Source organism: Macrotis lagotis, chromosome 1 (genome assembly GCF_037893015.1).
Source record: "Macrotis lagotis isolate mMagLag1 chromosome 1, bilby.v1.9.chrom.fasta, whole genome shotgun sequence".
In the NCBI taxonomy this organism is placed as follows: domain Eukaryota; kingdom Metazoa; phylum Chordata; class Mammalia; order Peramelemorphia; family Peramelidae; genus Macrotis; species Macrotis lagotis.
In genome coordinates, this window is record NC_133658.1 from 621881642 (window position 1) to 621903813 (window position 22172).

Consider the following 22172-nt stretch of genomic DNA (forward strand, 5'->3'; position numbering starts at 1 on the left):
AGGAATTTTAATAAGATTTTGTAAAGAATGTCCAGAAAAAGTGGTGAATTTATTTTCAGACTGAAATAGAAAACAATGTGAATATTTAAGGTCTGCAACTACACTTAATAAACTTCACTAAGAATTTGGGAGTTTGTTTTGAGATGTTGTGGGAATAAAGGTAATTTTGTTGAATCTTTATAATTGGTGCTAATGATGGAAGGTTCTAAAATAGCTAGTGTATCTTGTTATGGTTTAGTACTCGTTGATACTTCCACAGAATTGAACTTGAAGTGCTATGTATTCACTTTTTGCTCTGTAAATGTAACTCTATACAATGACTTTATTTATTAAAAGGCAGCCAGTTGTAATTTTTACAACACTGTGTGAGCTATTCAGACTCCTTAACCTCACTCTTCTTTCCTTGAACAATTTATTATAATGAGGTAATGACCTCCATCAGCAACCACAAAAGGGATAATTGTGGAAATTCTTTAAAATCTATTTCCATTAAATGAAAGCCCTTGGAATTCAATGATTTGTATTTTCTTTTTGCAGATCTTTCTTTTTTTCATAAATAAAATCCATTAGTTAGTCTGCCTGTTCAGTAGGCTCTACCAAAGAATAAGACTTCCTTAGTTTCTAGTAAAGTGAAGTCATTACTAAGTCTTCCTCTCTTAGCAGTAGTAAATGAACCAAGATGTTACCATAATTTATTTAGTTATAAGTTATAGCAATTCCATATGCACAAGGTGATGTATAAAGTTAAGGTGATTGGTAAGATTTTTTTATTGTTGAAATATTATTAAAATGTATTCTCTTTAAACATCTTTTAAAAGAGTGATTTATTGTTAAATTGTAATTACCAAGTTGGAACAGGCTCCATTAGGCTTCATACATAGGAAAGCTCAAAGAAAAATCTTAAACCCTTTCTTGGGAAGCAGATTTGGTTTAATTAACATGTAGTTTGATATTTGACCTTGAGGTACTGGAAAACACTTATCCCAAATATTTTAATAAGTTAAGTACTTGAAAAGAGTATGATTTTGTTTATATAGATACCCTTTTCCTCAATGCAAGACAAAACCCCCCTCTTCTTTGTAGATAGTGTCAGAAGTTGCTTTCCAGAGATGAGGAATTTATGTGAACTTAGTAGATTGGTTCTTAGAGAACATGCATGCAGTGAATTTGACTAGGGGAAGGTTGTTCAAGTATAAAAGCCTACTGATTTATCAAGTAATCATTAAATTAACACATCTCTCCATTGAAGAAAGTTTTGGGGTATAAAAATCTAGAAGTATTTTTGGTTTTAATGTCTATCCTGCTTAAGCCCCTCTTGAAAATTTAATTTTAATTAAAATAATTTGTCTCAATTTAATTGTGAAAGTAAAACACATACAACTTGGAACATTTTAAGCATACTTAAATTATGTTTAGGTTCCTTACTACATCCAAGAAGATACTTAGATTAAAAAATAATTCTCTAGTTGAACTACTAGATATTTAATTTATTTCACTTTCTCACATACACATACACATACACATACACTACAGTCTCTCTTGCTAGGATGGCAATTTTTAAACTTGTCAACCATAAAAGAAATTCTGTAATTTGACCCTTGTAGATGTGCAGAGGCTATGAAAAGTTTTAAACTATGATGATCTTCCCAGTATTAAATTGACCTCATTTTGAGATGTAGTCACAAAAGATAGCTGATTCCCTTAAGCTAGCCCACTTTATAGCACAGGTATTTTAAGAAAGCCAAATTGTGAGAGTTCTGATTCAGATAGCTAAGACATGAAACCACATGAGTGTTAAAATACTTCAATTTGAAAATAGCTGATGAACTGAAAACTCAGTAACTGGAATAATTCATAGCTGCTAACATTCAAAGGTAGAAATTATTTTCACTTTAAAAGCTTTTGTATTTTTCTAAGACTCTTTATGCAAATCCTGAAGTTTTAACAATGAATAGTTTTTAATGTGCATTCAGTGAGGCTTTGCCCAGGATCACACTAAGGGTCAAGTGTCAGGAGGTATTTGAACTTGGGTCCCTCTGACTTCAGGACCAGTGTTGTGTACTGTATGCTACCTAACAGTTCTGCCATTAACTTTTAATTACATATTAAAAGTACCCTACCCAAACTAGATGAAAAACAGTTGATGTGATCATCATACACTCTAATCTAAAGGCCTGTTGTCTCCATTCTAATAGTGATTGATTTAACCCTCATCTTCATTAGAAACTACTAAGCACATCGGTAAAATTAATCTATTTCCAGCACCTGAAATGTCAACATTTTTGCCTTAAGCCCCTAAAATAACAACACTAAGGTGTGGATTTTTTGAGCAAAAAAAAGCTAAGACCTGGTAGCAAAATAACAATTGCAGATGAATCTAGTGATGTTCAAAAGTAGAAATTATGTTTACCTTAAATAAAAGCCTTTGTACTTTTCTAAGACTACACTTTTTTTTAGATTTTTGCTAGCCATTTAAGTGGCTTCCCCAAGGCCACACAGCTAGGTAATAAGTGAGGCCAGGTTTGAACTCAGGTACCCCTGACTCCAGGGCTGGCGCTATATCCACTGCACCACCTAGCTGCCCCAAGACAACTACTTTTGGAAAAACTGAAATTTTAACAATAGATTTTAATAAGCATTTCATCTCACATTGGCAAGTTGTCCCTGACAATTGCCATTATTAGCTTTGGGGGGGAGGGGGTAGCAGTAAGGCATTGGGGTTGTAACTTGCCCAGTATCACAGTGTCAAGTGTCAGTGTAAGTCCAAAGAAAGTATACTCAATTAGATTACAGTTTTTGCCCCCTGGGTTAGTTGAATAGTAGGGTGTTCCTTTAAAAGAAAATATCTAGAAAATACAAGTTAATTTGATAGCATTAATAAGAAAACGAGGATGGGTGCGTTATCTCAAGAAAAATTACGTAACCCAATTCCATCTAAGTTGATTTTTGTCATTAGTTATCCATGCTGCCAATGGTGTCTAGGGGGTTTAATGATTGGAACCAGGAAGACTTGAGTTGGAATACTGCCTCTTTTATGACCCTGGCCAGGCCAAGTCAATGAACCTGTCACTAGGTTTCCTCTTCTATAAGATAACAGCAACTACTTTGAAAGGTTATTTTGAGAATGAGCTATGAATTTTGCAGACCTTTGAACTATATAGATGTTATTAAAAATGGCTATTAAAACCAGTGCCTAATATGGTCTAATACTAATTTGTGTGCCTGTTGTTTCCCCCTAACTTCACCCTGCTCCCATGATGTAATTACCTTGAAGTCAAGGATTACTTTGTTTTTATTTAAGAGTGAGCTACCTATCAACATTATATGGAAGGTATTAATCAGCATGGATCAGTTTGAGTTGAAAATGTTAGAAATGTAGTTCCTCCCCTCTACACAAATTTTTCACCTAAGTAATACTAAATCCAGGGACCTTTTTCCTGGTCAACTTTGAGCTCTTCTGAAACTGGTCCATCCTTTCCTAAACATATTCTACTGCTGTGCCTTTCGAGACACTGCATTCTACCAGTTCAACCTGCTCATTTCTGCTGGCTCTGAACTCATTTTTGTCAGTATTTTGTGAAGGTTCTGAACATTTTGTCATTGACTCTGTAAATTCTACCCCTGAAGCATGGATGAAATTGCTGTCTTTCTTTTACCCAGATAATTCCTCTGGTATTTCTAACTCAAATCTGCCCCCTGTAAAAATGCTTTAATGTTTCAGGCAGTGGCAGCCCTATTCAACCAGACCACCCAAGCTTTGGATATTGTCCTGTCCCTCATCCAAATGGTTACCAAGTCTTAGCTAGCTCCCCATTCCGTGTGTCTCCATTCCAGTGTCACCATCCTTACACAACTTTGCATCACTTGACTGAACTACTATAGTTACTTAGGTCTTCCATGTAGTAGTAGTAGTAGTAGTAGTAGTAGTAGTAGTAGTACTCCTACTACTACTACAAATTGGGTTAAGTTCCTTGAATCTATTTTTATATACTCTATCTAGGTGACATTTTCATCTTTTATGACAGATATGTTATTTCTTAAAATCCTTCCATTCAAGTTGCCAGATTTCTTGGTCAACAAGAACCCTTGTAATCAGGGAAAACCCTTGATGCAATAGAAAGTCTTGAATTTAGAATCAGAGGAATGGGTCTCAATCTCATGTCAGCCACAACCTATGTGACTTTGGGTGAGTTATTGATCTTAGTCTCAATTTTCTCAACTAAAATGACATTTGAATTAGGATGACCTTTACCATCCCTTCCAACTATTCCCCAAGTTGTACTCCCATATACTTCCTAAACTTCATAGCCTGCTTTACTCTTATGTTTTTACCATTTAGCATGTGTACTATAACCTTTTTTTAATTCAGGAATTGTACATCATCTAAACTTGGTACAGTCTTTAACTTCTGAGTCTTACACAGTCATTACCTGGTTAAATGTTGGTTGAATTAAATCTAATTTTAACATTATGAATGAAAGAAGTACAAAGATAGTTACCTTGACCTCTTCTACCCTTCAACTTATTTTTAACTAGATTCTTTTCCGTGATAACATCAACTAACAGGAGCTGGGAAAGGATGGGGATTTTTATATAATTTTGATAAAAGAATTGGAGGAGGAGAAAATAGCTAATGATCATAGAAAGAACAATGAAACATTGAAGAATTTTCATACCATAAGATCCAGATATCACAAATATGTACCACAAAAAAAGTAGTATGGCAACTTTCTCGAATGCATAAAAATTAAGATATGTCAGTTTGAGGAAGAGCCCAATTAACTAGAATTAAAGACTTGGAATCAACTCCCTATGTTCTTTACTACTTTGGACAAGTCAGTTAAGTGAACCAGTTAACTGAGAAAAAAGGACGGGGCTGAACTAGATGAAATGATGGTAGGATGCTTGGTTAAGTTGACTATGGAAAGCATGGAACAAAAAAAAATTCCCCTACTAGAAAATATGTTAAGAAGTCCTCAGAGATAACTGGAAAAGCACCCATTTTAAAAATTAGAGTAGGGGGGCAAAGCCAAGATGGCGACAAGAAGGGATCCAGTCTTAGGAGCTCTCTGATAAAACTCATCAGCTAAGGACTCTAACTAAACTTTCGAGAGACAGAACCCACAAAGGGACCCAGTGAGGCAGTTCTACTCAAGGTAACCTGGGAAAGAGCAGAAAGGCTCTGCTCCCCGGGATCGGAGAGGCGGCCTGCCAGAGGGGTGGCCTGCCAGAGCCAAAGAACTTCAGCCTCCCGGAGGGAGTCACAGCTCACAGCAGCGGGGGAGTCTCCTGAGCTGCACCCCGAGGAGCACCGGGCACAAAGTGGGGGAATAGCAGGGAACCTCTGCCAGAGCTAGCACATGGAGCCCAGCCCTCGGGGCACACAGCCAGTAGCTTGGTCTTTTGCCTAGACCAGGAAACAGAAGCAGGCGGAGCCGGTAAGCAGGAGCCCCCAGGGCATGAGCCCATTGAGCTGAGGGAGGGGAGTGAAGAGAGACTGCCAAGCTCTGTCCTCAGCCCCAGGAACAGGATTCTGGGGCTCTGACCACATTCAGATCCTGATAGCAGTCTAAGCCCCCCCCCCCCATAGAACAGCAGGGCCCCCCCACCTCAGCCCCGTGGCAGAGAGGGATGCTTATGTTCATTCACACCAGGAGAGAGGACAGAATCTCACACACTGAGACCCTTGTGGGAGTGTCCCAAAAGCTCAGGAAGCACCCCAAAACCAGGCCCAGGCTGGGAAAATGAGCAAGCAGAGAAACAAAAGGAAGACTATTGAGAAATATTTTGCAAATGAGCCCAAGAAGGATCAAAATAGTCTGAAGATGAGGAAGCACAAGCTCCTGCATCTAAAGATTCCAAGAAAAACAGAAATTGGGCTCAGGCTATGACAGAGCTCAAAAAAGACTTTGAAAATCAATGAGGGAGTTGGAAGAAAAACTGGGAAAAGAAAGGAGAGAGATGCAGGAAAAACATGAAAATGAAGTCAGCAGCATAGTCAAGGAAATCCAAAAAAAATGCTGAAGAAAATTGCATTCTAAAAACCAGCTTAGGTCAAATGGATAAAACAGTTCAAAAAGTTATTGAGAAGAAGAATGCTTTAAAAAGCAAAATTGGCCAGATGGAAAAAGAGATAAGAAAACTCTCTGAGAACAAATCCTTCAGACAAAGAAACCAAAAAAATGAAAAAGTAGAAGAAAATGTGAAATATCTCATTGAAAAAACAGCTGATATGTAAAGCAGACTTAGGAAAGATAATTTAAAAATTATTGGAATACCTGAAAGTCATGACCAGGAAAAGAGCCTTGACAGCATTTTCAAAGAATTACTACAGGAAAATTGCCCTGATATTCTAGAAGCAGAGGGCAAAATAGAAATGGAGAGAATCCACCGATCCCCCCCGAGAAAGAGATCCCAAAAAACCAAGCCCTAGGAATATTATAGCCAAGTTCCAGAACTCCCAAGTCAAAGAGAAAATATTACAAGCAGCCAGAAGGACACAGTTCAAATATCATGAAGCCATAGTCAGGATCACACAGGACTTAGCAGCAGCTACATTGGAAGCTCATAGGGCTTGGAATACAATATACCAGAAGGCAAAAGAGCTTAGAATGCAGCCAAGAATGAACTACCCAGCAAAGCTGAATGTCCTCTTCCAGGGAAAAAGATGGACTTTCAATGAACCAGGGGAATTTCAAAGGTTCCTTTTGGAATGGCCAGAGCTGAACAGAAGGTTTGATCTTCAGATACAGGACTCAGGTGAAGCATGGAGATTGGAGGAGAGGGGGGAAATATGAGGGACTTAATGAGGATGAACTGCATGTATTCCTGCTTAGAAAAATGACACTGATAATACTCATATGAACCTTCTCAGTTAATAGAGCAGGTAGAGAGAGCTTTTATAGTTGAAGCACAGGAGAAAGCTGAATTCAAAGATAAAATATGGTGTAAAAATGGAGTCAATAGAAAAAAGGGAAATGGAATGGGAGAAAGAAAAAGGAGAGGGGGAATAGTCCAAGATATTTCACATAAGATTTTTTTTTTATTACAATGAGCTATTGCAATGATATGGAAGGGGAGAGGCAAGGGGGAATGAGGGAATCTTTGCTCTCATCAGAGGTGGCTAGGAGAGGAAACAGCATATATACTCAATGGGGTATAGGCATCTGGAGTAAGAAGGAGGGGGGGCAGGGGGAAGGGGTGGGGATGTGAGTGATGAAGGAAAGGATGGAGGAAAGGATGGACCGTGGCGGGGAGAGCGGTCAGATATAACACATTTTCTTTTTTACTTCTTGCAAGGGGCTGGGATTGGATGGCCTGCCCAGGACCATAGGGCCAGGTGGATTCTGGGCCTAAGGGGTGGTATGGGGGCTCAGGGCTTCTTGGCCCCAGGACCAGGGATCTGTCTGCTGAGCCAGTCAACGACCCTACAGCAGAGTCAGAGTGAAAGGAGAAAGAAAATAGAGTACATGGTAGTGGAGAAATAAAAAAGAAGGGAGTTGCGATCAGCAATGGCAATGGTGGAAAAATATGGAAGTAACTTTTGTGATGGACTTATCATAAAGAATGAGATCCACCCATGACAGAATTGTTGGAATTGGGCGGGGACTCGCGCACATTTTTTGTTGTTATTGTTTGGGGGGAGGGTACAGGGCGGGTGGGGCTGGGTGGCCTGCCTGGGGCCACATGGCCGGGTGATCTTTGGGTGTCTGGGGCCAGATTTGGACCTGGGTGCTCCTGGCTCGGGGGCCAGGTGCTCTGTTTGCCACCCAGCCACCCCTACTGTTGTTGCTATTTTATTTTGTTTTGGGTCTTTTTTCTTCTTTTTGGTTTTTGCAGGGCAGTGGGGATTGGGGGGCTTGCATGCCACATGGCTGGGTGGTTGTTGGGTTTGGGGGGCTTGATGTGGGCTCGGGTGCTTGTGGCTCCAGGGCTGATGCTTCGTCCATTGTGCCACCTGGCCATATCTACAATTATTACTATTATTTTTTTAATTTTAATTTTTTTTCTCTCCCCTTTACTTTTTTCGCCCAAGCAAGTCTATCCATATTCATGGGGGAAGAGGGGTATTTTGTTTACTTGTAAACAAGAATATTTTATTAATGTAAAAAAACATTTGTACAAAATGAGAATAAAAAAGAAAAAAAGAAAAAAGAAATAAAATTAAAACAATTCTGAGGTATCTAAAACCTATTAGATTGGCTAAAATTACAGAAAAGGAAAATATTAAATATGTGGGAAAATTAGGACCCTAATATACTGTTGGTGGAGTTCTAGAAGCTCCACTTTTATCTTATTCAAGCATTCTGGAGAGAAATTTCAAATTATGCCTATAAAATTATGGCTATAAAACTGTCTAAAACCTTTGACCCAGAAATAGTTCTCCAATGTCTGTATTCCACTAAGATGTTTTAAAAAAGGAGAAGGACCAATATGTGCAAAAATATTTATAGCAGTTCTTTTTGTGATTACAAAGGATTGGAAATTAAAGAGATGTCCAATAACTGGAAAATAGTTGAGTAAGCTGTGGTGGATGGAAAGAATGCTTTCAGAAAGACCTGGAAAGACTTATATGAACTGATATAAAAGCAAAGTGAGCAGAACTGGGAGTTATAGCAATATTATATGATAATCAAGTGAAATACATAGCTAATCTCAGCAATACAATAGTCTAAGACAATTTGAAATTGAAAAATTTTATTGAAAAATGCTATCCACCTCCAAAGAAAGAACTGTTGAGAGTATGAATACAGATTAAAGCATACTTTTTGTTTAAAAAAAAAATTAGAGTATCATTAACTGGCAGATGAGGAAAAGGCTAACTGCATTTAGTGCCTAAGGTTGGCTCTATCAGCTAAGAGCTGGGAGAATAGATGATTAAAACCAAATAAAGTAGGAGGAGCATACCAGTAAAGTCATGGGGAATGTTAGGTTTCATTAGTGAGTTGTCATCAGAAGCTATATATTTTCCTTAATTATTTAGCCATTATTAGTTTTATTTTGGCCAGTTAGCCTCTTTGTATGATCATCATTTTTCTTTGAGCAACAATCCCTACTAGCATAACTGACTAAGAAATGTCACACATTAAACAATATCGAGTTATTGCTTGGTTTTTGCTTTCTAACAAGAAGAATCCCCCACCACCTGAATTATCCTTTTCCAGTTGTGAACCAAACCCAATGACCAAGAGGATTTTTTTAATAGTAGGCCAAAATCTAACCTCTATAATTTTACCTATTATTCCTAGATGAGCCCTCTTAGGCAAAGTAAAGCAACTCTCTTGAACATTCCAGGTCTCCTGGTCCATAAAGGCAGCAAGTTCCTTATTAGGAGGATCCTTTTTATGAGACAACAGATTTCTTATGATTTCTGATCATTTTCCTTTATGCTTCCTGATCTGAAACTGAACAAAGACACCTTAGTTGTGAATCCATTAGCATAAAGTGCAGTGTGATTTTCATTATTGGAATGCTCATTATCACCCCTCACATCTTAAACAGTAGAATATTGTTATTAGCTATGATGATTGGGTGGACTCATGTTGGGTGAACTGTTCACAAAGAAAAGCTTTACATCTTCACACAACTAATCCCACTTCCTGATGACCTTGAAGCCCAGTATAGTATTTTATATTTGACCTATTAAGATTGTAATCTTTAGGGCAGAATATTTTGCCTTTTGTATCTTTTTGTTTCCCCAGTGCTTCATATAGTGTTTAGCACATTGTAGGTACTTAAATTTGATTTATCAGATTAGGACATTCTAGTCTGCCAAGATCTTTTTTGGAATCATTATTTTGTCCAGAGCATTAATGAATTCACAGTTTTCCATTATTTACAAAGTGGATAATCTATGCCTTTATCCAAATCACTGATTTTCCTAAATTGATAAGCCATAAAAAAAGATTCTTAGTGCACTCTACTGGAGAATATCAACATGAAGCAAAATGATATTTGGAACCAAGAAACAAGTCTGAATCCTAACTATTGCTTGGCATATCTATTTTTGAGCATCAGCACATCTTCTAACAATCACTTCCCTCTAGATTGACACATTCATTAATTCCTATATTTGGGGTGTAAGTCAATTTGTTCCAAGTATACTCATATTTCTGGTTTGTGCACAAGAATCTTATAAGACTGGGTCAAATGTCTCTAAATAATCCAGCTATACCATAGAGTTTTCTCTAATTTACAGTCTAGTAATCTTGTCATAAAAGGAAATGAGTTAATCATGGTTGATGTCTTGAGAATATAAACTTAATTGGGCATCGCCGCTTTCATTTCTAAATAAATGTAAAAAAACCCCATTTAATCCAGGTCTGACTGGGAAGCTTGTTCTCTACCTGCTATGCCAAGTTCTCTTTCATTATTGCCATGATTACTATTATTGTTATAAACATATAACCAAAAAATAACCCATTTAAGAAAACATAATTTGACTAGGAGTGAGTCAAAATCACATTTAATTTGAAAAATCCACTCACCTTTGTTATTCCTTTTTGGGAGTTAGAAGGGGAGGAGGAATCTGGATGACTTGCTCAGCCCTAGAGTATTCTCTAGTGTGGTATAAGGAATCAAAGGAGCAGACACTTATATGTATATTTGCTTACAAATATAAGCAAAAAGAAAGACAGTTCCTGCCTCAAGGAATGTTTAGGAAAGGTAGAAAGTTGAAAAGGATGAAAGGTACCTTTGAAGTGGGAAAGCCAGAAAGCTAAGTCAAGAAAGCCACCAAGTTAGAAGGCTCTACCCTATAAGGGAAATTCCAAGATGAGACAGAGGAGCGTGAAAATCTAAGGCCAAGACCAGTGTTGGTAGTTTTAAAGAAACCGAACTTTGAATCAGGAGAGACATTAGCTTGAATCTAAACTCTAATATTTTAAGACTTGATAAGTGTATGACCCCAGGCAAGTTCCTTACCTTCTCTGAGCCTGGTGTGCTCTTTGGTAAGAGAGATGATTACCCTTGTGCAACTTGTATGGAAAAAATCCTGCTCAGAGTCTAGATCAAAAGAATAGTCTGGATACTCCATTGTTTTCTTTGAAATATCAGAGAATTCAAAGGTTTCCTACAAATTGGATTAAACCCTCTCTCTAGTATGGGAGAATATGCAAAAATTTCTAAAAGAATTAAAAGACTCCAAACATTGTGATCTGTGATCACAGCTCTGTTGAAGTGTTTGAGGATTTGTACTTAGTGAATATGTGATCAGCAGGATGGAAGTGTCCCACCAATCTATTGATCTCCAAAGAAAGAAATAGAGATTATACCTGTAGTACCAAGAATGTAGTAATTAGTTAAAGCTTAACCAAAATGAAACACTACATTCTCTCAAGATCTTATCAAACTTGTGCTTCAAAGTGCATCTTGGATGGCCCAGTATGGTTCTGCCACATCAATGAATCATTCTGAACCCCCTCCTCACCCACCCTAGCTCCAAAGGAAAGGATGGATTTATTAAGTGCCTACATTGTGCTAAGTACTTTACAAGCATCACTTTTGTTCCTCACAACCGGAGATGAGGTTGAGGAGAGAGTAAGATGCCCCTTTTACATTTGAAGGAAATTGGGGCAAAGAGAGGTTAATTGATGTACCCAGGGTCAAACAGCAAGTATCTAAGGCTGGATTTTGAACTCCGGTCTTCTTGGCTTCAAGTCCATCACTGTAACTTCTGTGTCACCTTCATAACTCTACAGAGAAATACAGATCTGACCAAGATATCATACCTGGAAAGAGAATAGCAGACTTATAGTGAAAGAGAATTCAACATACATTCCAGCAACTGTGGAACAACAAAAAAGAAACTCCAGAGTAACCCAAAGAATAGGACTCAAATAAACTCAGACTTTCAAAAGATAATGCTAGAATAGAAATTTGGTTGGAAATCAGCCTACTACTGATCCTTACTGTCTCTGGAATTTAGAAAACGCTGAAACTGTTGACTAATAGAAACTAGTTTGATTGTTGTCTCCAGTACGCCAGGATGCAAGGAAGCCAAGACTAATACACTCAGAGAAATGCCCTTTCATTCTCTTGCTGGAATTAAGTCTGCTTGATCCCACTCTCTTGTTTCCCTGCTCCAGATTCTTTCCTCCTGTCCTAAGTCATTTAGAACATAATCTTACTTTTATTTGTCCTATGAATAATAAGATAGTCTTCCATTAGTATACTGGCTCTTTGTCTTATATGACATAGAAGTGTGAGGGGTTCAGGACTTCTGACTGAAATATAGATACCCCTCACTTCATCACACTTCTGTGTGCAACCCATTGTGACTTTGCCCCTACCCCCACTCATACACACACACACACACACACACACAAACAGACTGTCCCTGTTAGTGGCTATTTCTGTGTGCAGGTGTTCTTCATCCTGAAATCCCCTGCACTTCAAGGATCATGAGCAAGAAACAGTGATTTTGGAGAGATGTTAATCAAGTTAAACTAGTCTTTACAGCTAATGTTAGGTAATTGTTTATGATGATGATGCTTGTCCTTCATGCTCAAAGAAGACCCATGACATCAGAGAGGTGATACCATAAACAATCACATGAATTGGATTTGAGTGAAGTGAGTGCTGTCATCAGCCTCACTTTCTCCTCCAGAGGCTTCTGGGTCCAGTGGCTAGATATGAATCAGGATGACTGGAGATGGCCCTGGAGGCAATCAAGGTTAAGTGACTTGTCCAAGTTCACACAGCTAGTAAGTGGCAAGATACTGTGAATGGATTCTAACTCCCATCCTTCTGACTCCAAGGTCAGTGCTCTCTCCTCAGTGCCACCTAGCTGCCCCCAGGTAATTATTAAAGTTATCAGAGAAACCTAGAGATCTACCACAATTTACTTCTGATTTTAAGTCTTGTGCAGGTATGTGAATATGACAGGAGACATGTCCCAGTTGTGCCTTATGATAATTTAATGTGAATATGCAATCTCTTTTCCTTCTCATAATGAATTTAAAATAATTTTTTAAAAATTTGCCCCATTTACCCAAAGAAACTTGCCCAGTATCACTTCTGTTTCTCCCTCTGTGGTTCTTCATCCAAATGCTTTTCATCATTCATTTCTAAACATCTGATTCATGATTTTCCTTTTGTAAAACTGGTCCCCATTGCCTAAACATAAGGTTTTCTCCTGAACCTCAGGGTTCTCCAGTTCCCTTAAATGGGGTTAGGTGTCTAGGTTCTATGTCAATGGTTCCAGTGCCTGTCAGTGATGTTCCTCCAATTGTAGAGATGGGTCCCCTATATTCCATTTAACCACTAATAAATTTACAAAGAAATTTTTACTTCAAAGATATAATCACAAATAGACAAATTTACTCCTCAACACATGGGATTTAATCCTCATTCCCACCACACATCCCCTCTATATGGCCTTACTCTCTGAGGAGGGGAAGGGAATTAGGCTGTTAGTTAAACTCAATTTCTGTAGGCAAATTCACTCAGACAAAATTCCTTTTGAAATCAATCCCCAAGGACCCTGCTCCTCTGGTCTTCCCTACCAAGCTGGCTTCCTACAACAAGCTGCCTAGAACCCTGGCTCCAAGGGTTCAAACTCCAGAGAGAAAAAAGGAATAACTGATTAGCACCTGAAACTGAAAGAAACAAATGAATAATAATTTAAAAAATAGAAACTGAGTCATCCCAAGCCATGGGACCTAAAAAGGTCCCAGTTCAGTGCCAACTGCATTGTAACAGGTGAATGTGAATTTCATTCTCTAGATGCAGCAGGAAAAAGAGAAACTTCTAACCTGGAAGTTTTTCAAAGACCAATCTGTCCAAAAGGACTCATCCATATTAAATGATCTGGGCATGCTCCAAGACCTCAATGAGGAATAAAGACAGTAAAGAAAAAAAATTAGGATCATGAATTGAGAAGTTAAAATCTAAAATAAGGAGGGAAAATAAATAATGAAGATGGTTAGGGAAAGAATTTTTTTTAGAAAAAATATATAGAAAGTGAAAATTTTATAGTAACAAAAAAAGATCAAGAAAGGGCAGAGAATTTTGTTTGACTACAAACTAACAGAAGATTAGACAAAGATCTTAAATAATCCTATCTAAAAAAAAAGCTGAAAAGGAACTATGGGGTGGGGAAGAGGGAGAGGGAAGCTCTTGGTCCTGATGGATTAATTCACTGAATGATTCTAGTAAATGTTAAAAGAATAATCAGTAGCAATATTACACAAATTATCCTCAAAAATTAAAGAGCACCCTATCAGACTCATTTTATGAGATAAATATATACCTAATACCTAAATCAGGGAAAAATAAAGAATAGAAAAGCTATATGTTAATGAATATTGATGGAAAATTTTTAAATAAAGTTCATTATTATCCTGTTGGATTTATACAAGGGATGCAAAGATGGCTCAACATTAGGAAAATATTAGGAAATTAATATAATTAACCAGATTAAAAAGAAAAACATGCAAAAATCACATGATTATCTCTATAGTTGCACAAAAAAGCCTTTACCAAAGTATATCACTCATGAATTGTAAAAACTCAACCCCACAAAAATAGATATCTTTTTTAATGATAAAAATAATATAAAACTACAAGCAAATATCAAATGCAATGGAGATATGCTAAAATATTTCCTAATAAATATGAGAGTAAATCAAAAAATCCAGTCTTCCTTATATTATTTGATATAATTCTACAAATACCAGCAATGGCAATATGAAAAAAAGAAACTAAAGATGTAAATATAGGTAAAGGGAACATAAAACTATCTCTACTTACTATTAACAAAATACTAATTGAGACAACAGTTTCAGCAAAGTCACAGGCTTACAAAATAAACCCTTAAAAATCAACCACCTAGCTGTATAATAGCAAAATCCAACAGACAATTCCTTTCCAAATAACTACAAAATGCATAAAATGCTTGGGAATCAATTTACCAAAACCCCAAAACTACTTTTATAGATTCAGTTACAAAATGTTTCTTAAATAAAGAACTAGTCAAGTAGCTAGAAGAATATGCAAAGCTCATGGTTGAGCTGTGCCAATATAATAACAATAATAATACTACCAAAGTTTAGTTTTGTCACTATACCAATAAAATTATCAAAGTAATACTGTAAGGAATTTATAATAACAAAAATTCATTTGGAAAAATAATGTTTATTCTCTCCCTATTCTTAGATCCATAGTTTGAAGTCTTTGCATTTTCTTAGGATTTTTAAGTCCTGCTAAGAGTCCCTTGCCACAATAAGGCATTAGAGAAAGACAAGAATAGAGACCTATATTTATAGCTCAATACATCAATCTGTAATTTGTGTTGGCCTCACACCAGTACAAGTCAAAACACAATTATTGTTTAGTAGATAAGTTTTAGAGAGTTTCCTCAAGTTCATATTAATTTAGATCACACAGCTAATAAGTGTTATAGGCAAGATTGAGAGCATGTCTTCCTGACTCCAAATCTAGTACTCTCTCCACACTAATTTCTTTTGACAATTCTGCTAGTTAAAAAAAAAAAACTCTCACTCAGGTTGGATAATGTGTAATGTAAATCACTAGATTTCTGAGACAAGTTTGTAGTTAAGAGATCTACATGTCACCTCAAAGTATGCTTTAATTAAGAACTTTCTATTGAATATTTTATTCAATTAAAAAAATCCTATTCAATAATGTGTCATTTGGGGGCAGCTAGGTGGCACAATGGTTAGAGCTCCAGCCCTGGAGCCAGGAGTACCTGAGTTCAAATATGGCCTCAGATACTTAATAATTGCCTAGTTGTGTGACCTTGGGCAAGCCACTTAACCCCATTGCCTTAAATAAATAAATTCAATAATGTGTCATTTCAATTCTAATTCTTTTCCTTTATCTGCTTCTGCCTTATCTTTACTCTACTTAGTGCCCAAGTCCTAATTATCTCTGGGATGCCTACCTTCCTTACCTAAATCTAGCTTATATGGTATGTGGAGAGTCCAAGTGATATCACAAATAATTTATGGGGGTAAACTACAGAATGACCTGATTGGATAATATAGTACCTTCAATAACTGGCTCTCTGTGGAACAAGAAACCTTCTCACTCTTCCATACCTGGTTTCCCTCAGGGTCCCTGAGCACCACCCAGTTAAACCATGGCCAAAAATGTGTTTGAAATTCAGAATGGTCATACTGATCTACTCGCATTTAACACTTTTCAACATTAATTCCTTTTGAATATCTTTTATTTTCCTTTAAAGTACAAAATAAAAATGGGCAGGGGGGGTTCTCTCCTCAGTACAACATAGAAATAAAAATATCATAATTTATATTAGAATTTTTACTTTTTTTTTGTTTTGTTTTCAGAAGCAATCAGGGTAGACCTGCACATAGTCACACAGCTAATAAGTGTCCGAGGTCAAATTTCAACTCGGATCCTCCTGACTCCAGGGCCAGTGAGACTTAAGCTTAAACTACATTATTAACATATTATAGCATTTAAAGATTTCTGAGGTACAAATGCTCACACTGAAAATTTAACAACTGGCTCTTGAGTTGATATGGCTCCAAATACACATGATGGAGTCCTGACTGGACATAAGCAAGCTCTTCTGTAATGGTCACATTTTCATCTGATTTCATCTGATGAAACCACAGGGTTCTGGCTAAGTCTGGATTCCAACCAGAAGATTCATGGCCCTTCACCTTCAGTCCCTGCACTTTGGAAACAGCTGAACATCTTCATTGTTTCTTGGAGAATGTCCACAGCTCCACTCAGTTAGTCCTCTGAAGGAAAGAATGCTCCAGGAGCTGTAGAGCAGAAGGCCGATCATGCTGATCCCTGTTAGAAAAGGAAAGGCTCAGAAAAGAGGTTTCCAAAGAATATTTGATTGATTTGAAAATGAAATCTCTACAAAAATAACCTCTTTGAAAATGACAAAGCACAAAATGTAAAACTAAGATATTTACAAATACAAAAGCACCAGACTAAATCTCCCCCTTTTCCTCCTTCTCTTCCTCAATGCTAAAGCCTTCTTAGTAACACCTCACATTCATGTGTCACTTGATGGTTTTCAGAGCACTTCTCACAATAACTAGATGGGGTAATTAATATAAATATAGTTTTGTAGATGTCCAGAGATCTCAGAAGTTTTCTAAGTCACCCTGTTATTTTACAAATGAGGAAACCGAGGACCAGGGAAGCTAATTGACTTGCCCAAGATGACAAATGGTCTGAGCTCAGAGTCAGTCTTTCCTCTGAACCAAGATGCCTGAAAACCATTCACTTGATGATTACTCCATTAGATGCTTATATTGTCAGATTTCTGAGAAGTGGTCTAAACCTTTTATCTTTATATCTTCACCATTTATTGACTCCTTAATTTACTATAGTCTACTTGAAACTATTCTCTCAAAGGGCATCAAAGACCTCCTAATCCCCAAGTTTTTGATCAGTCTTCATTGTCCTAGACCTTGGAAACATTAGACCCCACTGACTATTCCTTCCTTCTGGAGGCTGTCTTCCCTCAACTTCCTCATCCTTATACTTTTCTGATCCTTTCCTTCCCTTTCAAGCTTTCCTCTATCACTTCTTGCAAACCTATTGTTTTCCAGCCTCCATCTTCCCAAGTACTCCAGTTTTTGTTCTAGGAGCATAGACTTCAGATGGGTTAGAATTCACAGTATTTATTCTCACCCAGACATATACTGCTCTCAGACCATCTTATTTCTAGTTCTCGAGCACTCGAGCCTTCTTCCCCACCCCCATGCTTCCATCTCTAGTTCTGGGCCATCTCCAATCATCCTGAGCACTATCTGACCACTGGACCCAGATGGCTTCCAGAGGAGAAAGTGAGGCTGGTGTCTTTGTTGAGCACCGTCTCACTCAAATCCACAGGACCCTCTTACTCAAATCACTTGCATGTCACCTCCCTGATGTTATTAGTCTTCCTCAAGAATGAAGGACAAACATCAATCAATAAATCAATCAATCATTATCAGCTCTTGAAATATTGATCAAATTAAAACTATTATTCCTGAAAAAATCTTGTCAATCAAGTGATCCTATCACTCTACTTAACACCCTAGTGACTTCCCTCATCAAAATGCCCCTTCCTAACCACCTCTCTCCTACACAAATAATGTATACAAAATCTCCTGAAGTGATCCCATTATTCTATTTTTTATTCTATTATTCTATATATTTATTAGGCTGAAACCAATGACTATATTTCACTTAATTATAATTTTGAATAGAATGAATTTTGAATGCCTATCATCACTTCAAGGAATTCATATTTAAACTTAACTATATGTATAGAATTCACCTAGTAGAATATAAATTATTTGAAAGGAAGGACTGTCTTGCTTTTTTTAAAATTTGCATCCCTAGAACTTAGTTAACAAAAGGTCTATCACATGGGGAATTCTAAGCACTTCATAAATCCTTTTTTCATTCATTCAGTTGACTCTTCTTCCTCCTACTCCCAACATTAGACAATTCCCTCTGATTTAAGTCTCTTCCTTGAAGAACTCATCTGTTTCCCCATTGCTTGGACAACCACCTCTATGATTATGAATACTCCTCTCCAGTCCCTTTCACCTCAGTTCCAATGCTAAGTCTCCAACAGTCTACCAGATGTTTCTACTAGTAAAGAAAACTGAGCTCCTCACCTTCCTCTCCAAGTAGTACCCCTGCCCCCAGGTCACAATTTCCTGATTCCCAAGCACTCATTCTATTTTGGGATAGCTCAAATTGTAAGGAAGTTCTTGATCCAGAATCTTCCTCCCAAAGCTGATCCTAGTTCTGCCCTCTAGAGACAAACAGAATAAGTCCAATCTCCCTTCCACCTGAAAATCCTTCCAAATATTGGGAGAAAATGGTCAAGTTTTCCTGTAAAACTTATCTCATTCAGTTGATTTTAGCTATGTGTTCTTGGCTTAACCTCTTCAGACCTCAATATCTTTCATCTATAAAATCAAAGAATTGGACTATATGATCTCTAAAAGTCACTTTCTAGTCTAACTTCTCTATCCTTTTCCTATGTAATTATATGATGATATTTTTTGATTCCCTAAAGAAAAGATAGGCGTTGGTTTGGGGGGCTAATGCTATTTTTTGGAGGCAGTTGGAGTTGTGATTTGTCCAGGCCACACATCTACTAAGCATCCGAGTTCACATTTGAACTCATTCTCCTGATTTCCTTGCAGGTGCTCTATCTACTGTACCATCTAGATGCCCCAGGGACATTTTTAAAAAGTCATGACAGTATCGTAGAGGGGGAAAGAGTTCTTGATTTGGCATAAGGAGACTTCATCATTAGTCAAAAGTCTGTTATGTGATTTTATGGAAGTCATTCAACTTTTATGCCCCACTGTTTACTCATCTGTAAATGAGGGTTTGGAACTAGATGATGCCTAGATGCCTAGATGATTCCTTCCAGTTTTGAGTCTACAAATTAAGATCCAAGTGAAAAATTAATGTCAACTGTTGCAGAGTGAAGTAAGAATAGAAAAACAAAACATAAAATGTCCACAGCTATATAAATGCAAAGAATATTTTTTTAAATGAATGTTGGGTAATTAACATGACTAAACTTAGTTTAGTTGAGAAAATGCACATCCTTTTCTTTTTTGCAAGAGTGATCAAGATCAAGATCAAGAATGAATTTCCCTTCCCCATGTGATGTGAAACATCACATTTTTTTCTTAGAATTATAGTATCTTGAGACATAAAATGAAAAGAGATATCAAAAGCTATCTAATGCAACCCCCTAATTTTACAATTAAGACTGAGGCACAGAAAGAATAAATGAACCATTCTATATTACACAATTAGTATGTTAAGTTTTTACTGAATCATTTTTCCTCTTCTTTATTCTTTTGTTACAGAGTGGCAAAGGAAAATATTTTAAAATTTACTTGATATAAAAAACAACAGATACCAATAAAAATTTAAAATTTGGAGCGAAAAATTCTCTTGATGTGCACAAACAAGCAAAAGTATGACATCATTTTTGAATTTTATCCTCTTACCTGGTTAAACAGACACGTACAAAGTCTGCAGCATTTTCTGAAAAGTGGTCTGGTAAAGAAGGCATTAGTCCTCTATGAGTGCCGATGTAAAACATTGCTGCCATCCTGTCCATAGAAGCCAAAGGTGGTTTCCCCGTGGCCATCTCGAACACAGTGCAGCCAATACTCCAGATGTCTGACTTCCTTCCATAGCCAGATTCATTGATGACTTCAGGTGCCATCCAATATGGTGTCCCATGCATAGACTTAAGCATTTCACTATGCGTACCTGTCAAGCTCACATAGGCTAAACGTCTGGCGCATCCAAAGTCAATCAACTTTATTATTCCAGTTGGCATGAGCATAACATTATTCCCTTTGATATCTCTGTGCACCACACAGTTCTCATGCAAAAAAGCTACACCTTGGAGAATTTGTTTGGTGTATTTGGAGAGCACCATCTCAGGCAGGGGCCCAAAACGGTTTATAATACTAGAAATGGAGCCACCAGGAACAAACTCCATGAAAATACTTACAAGGTTCTTTTCCAAGCATGTTCCCAAATAGGCCACAATATTGACATGTTTCAGTACCTTGAGCAAATCCACTTCTTCTTGCAGTTTCTGATATTCTCTCTCATTAGCTACTTGATCAGAGGTATCCAAAGCTACCTGCTTGACAGCTATGAGTTGACCCTGACTTGTAAGACCACAGTATACCTAAAAGAAAGCCAAATAGTAACCATTAAGCATGAACCACACAACATTTGGGCATTTTGATAAATCAAGCCAATAAACATTTGCTAAATACTTATGAGTTCTAGACCCTGAACTCATCTTTAAGCCCCATCTTTCTTGCCCCCCCAATCTCAAGTTAGAGTGATTTCAAAGTCTTTGAGAAAAATGCAGCTTAAATTATTTCATTGAGTTGGAACTGGGACTAGGGTCAAAAGGAAAAATAACAGAAGGAATGTTGCCCCCTTTTAAATGGTTTTAATGAATACCATAGATAAAATTACTCAAATGTTTCCTATAAGACTGAGGGAATCTTGAAGTTTAAGGGGCTACTAAGAGGCCCCTCCAGAATTTGCAAAATCTATAAAAGAAAGCCTATCATCTATTTCTACTAATTCAATAAGGGTTATTTACATAGTTGATGGCAGAGACTCTAAAGAAGCCACAAAGACCCATAAAATCCATAAAACATTTATGCAGAATATAAACTCTTATTAAATACTATAAACTTACATACAGTTGGTATTTATTTACTAAGTATCTATTATTCAGAATAATAGATACTCTAATTTGCTGAGTGTTAATTACTCAAATCTCTAGTGTGTCTAACAAAAAAGTAGGGAAAGGCAATTAAGAACCAGCAGTACCCAATAAGGAAAACATTTCCCATTCTTATCTCCTTTCCAGCTCTCCAAATAACCAAAAAACTAATTCAAGCAATCCATGTTAGAGTGCTTTGAGCTTTGCCTCGAAAATCTTGAAGATGAGAACAAGAATGAAGCTGTGCCAACCTTGTAACAGAAAATATTATTGCTCTTTGATGTAGACAATTCAATTCAATAAACACTTTTTAATTCAATAAGCATCTATACAGGAAACTATATTAGACTTCAGATAGTGAATCATCAATTGATTTATGGAATTATTAATTGTGACTGAGGGAATGGGCCCACAAGAAGCTCCCTCTGGGTCAAGTGAGTGGGGTAGGCACATCCATTTTCCCCCCATAAATGACCACAATGAGAGCAAGTGAGTAGCAATGCTTGAATGTACTTTAAGAAGACACAGAAGGTACAGAGACAAAAAGTCCATGGGGCAAAGGGAGTTTAAAGATAGAGGGGGAGGTTTGGGGGAATGGGAATGGGAGAGAGGCAGGCAGGGTAGGAAAGAGAATGGGGAAAGGAGGAGTAAAAAAGATCCCTGATATAACTGTGGATCAAAATTGAGAGCATATAGGGAGCATGGATCTTTAGCAGATTGGAGAAGTGCTGGCAGGAGGGAGAAGAAGTTTGGAGGTCTCATTTTTATAGAGTTTTGATGGGGGATGGACTCAATACCTTAGGGTTAGTTCATTAATATATCCATCTCATCCCAAAATTATTAAGTCTTACTAAGCCTATCTGGAGCTTTCCTGAGGTTTATAAACCATGGGCAGTTCATTGGACCAAGAGACACTTATAGTTAACTCTCACTGGCT

At 37.2% G+C, this 22172-nt stretch overlaps 2 protein-coding genes across 3 annotated transcripts in view; one reads left to right on the forward strand and one right to left on the reverse strand.

The window, feature by feature from the left end:
* The window catches only part of CCNT2 (cyclin T2), a 45805-nt gene extending 40315 nt beyond the window's left edge, over nucleotides 1-5490 (forward strand). The window contains exon 10 of one of the 2 annotated variants that reach the window (XM_074215051.1): nucleotides 1-5490. This exon is cut by the window's left edge and continues 3579 nt beyond it. The gene's annotated coding sequence lies outside the window, so the exon portion shown is untranslated. The other variant, XM_074215049.1, reaches the window with a different exon arrangement.
* A 10453-nt stretch (nucleotides 5491-15943) lies between these two features.
* MAP3K19 (mitogen-activated protein kinase kinase kinase 19) overlaps nucleotides 15944-22172 on the reverse strand; it is a 71298-nt gene continuing 65069 nt past the window's right edge. Inside the window, exons 14-15 of the mRNA XM_074215052.1 lie at nucleotides 19983-20680; nucleotides 15944-16788 (exon numbers count right to left, since the gene is read on the reverse strand). Of these exons, the coding sequence (XP_074071153.1) occupies nucleotides 16722-16788; nucleotides 19983-20680 (765 nt within the window). The 3' untranslated portion in view covers nucleotides 15944-16721. The remainder of the gene's footprint in view (nucleotides 16789-19982; nucleotides 20681-22172) is intronic.